The 5,369-nt window shown below is 36.0% G+C and overlaps 1 protein-coding gene across 4 annotated transcripts in view; it reads right to left on the bottom strand.

Moving 5' to 3' along the window:
* Nucleotides 1-5,369, bottom strand: part of LOC117182071 (Down syndrome cell adhesion molecule-like protein Dscam2) — a 292,904-nt gene that overhangs the window by 70,631 nt on the left and 216,904 nt on the right. For 2 of the 4 annotated variants that reach the window (XM_033375095.1, XM_033375096.1), the window contains exon 5: nucleotides 774-1,067. The exons of the other annotated variants lie outside the window; for them this stretch is intronic. In XM_033375095.1, coding sequence (XP_033230986.1) covers nucleotides 774-1,067 — 294 coding nt within the window. The remainder of the gene's footprint in view (nucleotides 1-773; nucleotides 1,068-5,369) is intronic. 4 annotated transcript variants of the gene reach the window in all.

Genomic DNA, 5,369 nt, shown 5'->3' with positions numbered 1-5,369 from the left:
ATTCATACGTACATACGAGGATACACATTAGAAGTGTATAGACTACGATTTTAATCAGATCTTTTAATATCATCGCTAGCCTTGCAGCAGACAAAGTTTCGTATGATTTATCGATATTTGTATATAGTGATTATGTTCAGTCTAAAACATATTTATACATTCCCACAATCAATGAGAAGGTATTAGTTTGTGTGAAAATTGTTTGTGCTTTTACAATTTCTTGATCATCATAGAAGACTCAACATGCTCCTAGGTACTCATGCATGTACAGTAGTCCTGGAGTGGTTCTTGGATCTGCACAGTTGTTAACGAAGCTACTTACACATTCAAGGTAGATATGAGTAGTATATAAGTACGTATGAATAACGTGGGAACACTTTGAGCCTTTTACCCTGACCAGTAAAATGTAAGAAACAAAAACAAAACATTTTTCGAAAGACAGTACGGAATTTGGACTATACATAATTACTGTATAAATACTATCAAAAGAAACTGTGTTTTTACCATTCCTTGATATAGGTTTCCTTCGACGAATATCAAAGCTAAATCCAATTAATCAAATCCTAAAATTTATAGCGAAGCCCTATTACTAATAAAATTTCAAAAAGTTTCAGCTCGAAGGAGAAATAAAAAGAAAAAGCGATTTTATCTCAATGTTGTTGTGGAACAGACGAAGGAAAATGAAGAAAGCGTTAGTAGGAAAATTTTGAAGGTCTTTTAGTTTTAGAAAATGATACAAAAAATAAATTGTATTTGATATTAACAATGTATACCGTTAACCGACAATTCTGCAGATCGGCTGATGGAGCCTGCCATATTGCTGGCCACACATGTATATTCTCCGGCGTGGCGTGCAGTTACAGACTCAATGATAAGGAGTGAAATCATTTTTCCGCTTCTTGATATTTCTATGTCAGGGTGGCTGTTGGGAGTTATTTGTTCGCCGTTTAGACTCCATGTTATTTCAATTGGACGATCACCTTTCAAAACGCTACACGTTACAGAAATTTGTTCTCCCCAGTTTGCCGGTACATTTCCAATAGTAAAGGGGGCTATTTGAGGAACCACTGCAATCAATCGAAGAAATATAAATCTATTCTGAACGTTCCCTTAGAAATTGAAAGATATCTTCTCGAGAATAAGTCACTAATTTGAACCAGCGCCAGAGCCGCAATATTTGAGATTGGGATGAGAAGCCAATAGAAGAAATTGTTATATCTCAATATTGTTGTGGAATATAAGGAAGAATCGAAGAATAGCATTTGTAGAAACATTTAGAAGGTCCTTTAGTTCTAGCGCAGAATAAAATAGAAAAATGTCATTAACATTAAGGATGTATATCATTAACCGACAATCTTGCCGAACGGCTGATAGAGCCCGCCATATTGATAGCCACACATGTATATTCATAGGCGAGACGTGCAGTTACAGAGTTAATGATAAGGAGTGAGATAATTTTTCGGTTTTAAATATTTCTATATCGGGGCAACTCGCAGAAGTTATGTATTCTCCGTTTCGAGTCCATTTTATTTCAATTGGGCGATTAGATTTAAAAACGCTGCACAGCACAGTAGTTTGTTTATTATCTAGTAATCTAGACATAATTTCAATTTTCAGTACTATATACCATTAACCGATAATTCTGCAGAGCGACTGATGGCGCCCACTGCATTGCTTGCCACGCATGTGTATACACCAGCGTGACGTGCAGTAACAGAATCGAGGCTCAGAAGTGAAATTATTTTTCCGGATCTAGATAGTGTTATGTCCGGGTAGTTCTGGGGAGTTATCTGTTCGCCTTTTAGACTCCATTTTACTTCTATTGGGCTATCACCTTTTAAAATGCTACAGACAACCGATATTTGCTCTCCCCAGTTGACTGGCCCTTCTCCTATGGTGAATTGTACAATTTGTGGTGCGACTATCAATTAATCAAGAAGAAGAAAACTGATATTAAATCTATTCGACAGATATAAGCTTTTCTTTGAGAAATATAACTTAGATATGAGGACAAATGGTTTAAATGTTATTTTTATTTTGGAAACGTGAATTAAAGACAAAATGGGACATGAAGATATCATCTCACGGAACACCTAAGAGTGGAAAATACAGTAGGAATAAAAGAATTGGAAGAAGGTAAATAAATTTATATTCGTAACAGATGACAATAAAAAGACCCTAGAAGTCATTGATCTTTTACCATTTACAGCAAGAGTGAGAGTATGACTTGTCGCCCCAGCTTTGTTCGACGCAGTGCACGTGTATTCACCCGCATGTCCAGCGTTTACCGGCTCAATTTCCAATACGCTGAGCCGTTTGCTAAATGACAAAGTCACGTCTGAATTCATTCTGGATAACAAAACGTTTCCATTAAACGCCCAAGACAGTTCAAACGGTTGATCACCCTTCGAAATCGAGCAAGTCGCGGAAACGGCTTCTCCCGAATTTACGGGTTCATTGCCAAAAGAGAAGGGTACAATCTGTGGCGTAACTGAAAATGTAATAAGTTTTTGATACAAGTTTTTGCTAAAACAAGGATTAAGTGGAAAGGGAAATCTGGAATTAGGGAATATACAAAAGTAGGAAGCTTTTTATGCGCTGACACGTTTAGTGCTAACACAGGGTAGCCGTTCTGTGTTAATCAAAAGTGAACGGATAATGTTATCATAATTTTATTAAAACACATATGTGCAATAAAAATATCCGAATTAACGTGCACGAAATGTATTGGAATTTAGGTACCATTCACTGCTAAAACTGAGGAATGACTGACATTCCCTGCCTTGTTTCTTGCCATACACGTATATTCCCCTGTATGCCTAGCTGCGACAGATTCTATACTTATTGCACTCATGTGTTTATTTATAGAAGTTATCTGAACATCTGGATTTTTCAAATCAACTCTCTCTCCATTAAACAGCCAAATAGTTTCCACAGGTAAATCCCCTTTGATTATTGAACATGCTGCTGATATGGTATCACCCCAATTTGCTGGGCCATCACTTATAACAAACGGACCTATTTGCGGAGCGACTTAAACAAAAAAAGAAATAATTAATACGTGCAGATTATACGTAAAGTTTGCTGTGTTCCTGCATGCGGAGCCTGTGGGAACTAACTTCGTCGAAGCCTCGATCTCTTTCAAAGAAGTGACATATTTATGATTACATTAATTATGGGATATGTCCGTGATTGAAGATGGATAAGTCTAATGTAGCCTAATGCATTTATAGATTTTCAAACACACATCTCCTTTTTAAAAGTTTGCTATGTATACCATTCACTCTTAAAGGAGCGGAATAACAAGTTCCCCCAGCTGCATTACTAGCACTGAAAGTATACTCTCCGGCGCGGTTCGCTCTAACGACGTCAATTGTTAATAGACTGACTCTTTTAGTTGTTACAATTCAGGTATCGGAATGATCGAGTGTTAACGGTAGTCCATTTAAAGACCAGTCAATTTACATGCATGTAAAATTTGGTTATATAAACGCACAAGGGATGGTATGAGTAGTACTTTTAACTTACAATGAGTAAAAGCTCATTGACAAAAGACAACGCAAGTCAAAATAACCCACGTAAGGTCCACAAGACCACTAGAAGGGAAATGATAAGAGTTGTGTATAAAGGCGTCAATGCGGACAAATAGAATGGAATTATTATGCTTTTGTACGAAATAAATTACGAGAAACAATAATGCTGCAAATAGGTAGTGTACATAGACCCTATGACAATAAACTTCAGTTTATAGAAACTGGAATTATGTGAGTTGAATTTACCTATTATTAATGTGTATTAGTTTCTTATTCTATTTTTTAAGGGCAACACTCCGTTACTTGAGTAAAGATATCTATAAAGATATATTCTGTACCGTTGACCGAAAGTTCGACATCTCGCAGTTCCAGCTCGATTCGTAGCAATATATGGATAAGCACCAAAGTTATTTCATAGACCGAATGAATGTTTAGCAGACTATTCCCCTCGATGGCGGATATTATAAGAGGTGTATGAACGTCAACCAATGTAGACTTTATTTTTTGAGGAAGTTTCTTCGTTGATAATGGTACGAATACCCGAAACTGAATCTTCCCACTGCCTTATCGGAGATTTTGAACAGAGCGATTCGTGAGGCAACTGCGGATTCGGGAAGAGGATGGTGGTATGTGACATAAAATATTGATTGTAAGAAATAACTACTTGTATGAAGCTTTTGACGAAAGTAGAAAAGGAAAAGAATGGTTGTTAAGAAGCGCAGAAGCATTAAAGAAAAACAGCTTGTCTTCAATTCATCGTAGTGTGTTTTAAGAGGTTTGAATTGAAGTTGGCAATGGCACATGCCATTCTTACCACTCGTAGTCTACGGGTTTGACAATAAATTACAGACACAATATAAAGAAAGATGTCTCCATTTCCAAGTGAACAGCACGTCATTGTCAGAAATCTACATTGTTGGATAGTTGAATTTAATGATAATACTTCTAAAAAATCGTGAGATGCGATTAGATGTTTGAATATAAAATTGAATATATATATATATATTAGGGTGGTCCAAAAATCACATTTGAGAAATTTTAACGGGCTTGTTGGCCAAATCGTTCTAGTAGGCAAATAAATGTATGCCTATTTTTTTATTTTCAAAAAAAAATATTTTTAGAACTCGCTCTGGCCATTTTTATATCTTATGGAGTTTGACATGTAAAATCTTTCCAATTTTTATTTCTTCGATTTTGGACAGGAAATTATAAGCCAATTTATTTGATATTTAATATGCTTGTTCACTTATCAATGAACATTGCATTTATCGCCATTTTATATCTCAGAAATATTATGCAAAAGTTTTAGGCATATCAAAAATGGCATAAAATGGCAGTTTTTGGAGGCTCATTGTGACCCTCAGATATACTTGTGTAACTTGACTTTTTGAAGAGAAATTCTTTAGACTATTGATAATAGATTTCTAAAAAAAATGATTAAAAGTATAATTTAAATTGAGTAAAGCGTAAGAAAATCGGATGAAAAATGACGCATTTAAGTTGAACACCGGCTGAAGGGACTGCAGGAGGACGGCTGCAAAAAAAGTTGACCCTCGGTCGGTCCGCTCATTGTACACCGTATTTGCTGTGATCCCAAGCTGCGGTGACTGACAATGAGGCGAAGGGTCGAGTAATAATAAGTTAATCAATCTATAGCTGCACTCTGGGTTAAACCTGTAGCTGGTGTAAGGATTTCTTTACTTCAAATCAGGAAACTTTGAAGCCTCGAAGCGAGTTCTAAAAATATTTTGTTTTGAAAATAAAAAAATGGGCATACATTTATTTGCCTGCGAGAACGATTTGGCCAACAAGTCCGCTAAAATTTCTCAAATGTGA

This window comes from Belonocnema kinseyi, chromosome 10, assembly GCF_010883055.1.
Source record: "Belonocnema kinseyi isolate 2016_QV_RU_SX_M_011 chromosome 10, B_treatae_v1, whole genome shotgun sequence".
Lineage (NCBI taxonomy): Eukaryota > Metazoa > Arthropoda > Insecta > Hymenoptera > Cynipidae > Belonocnema > Belonocnema kinseyi.
The sequence above is the reverse complement of the archived record's forward strand: the minus strand, read 5'-3'. Positions and strand labels throughout refer to the sequence as shown.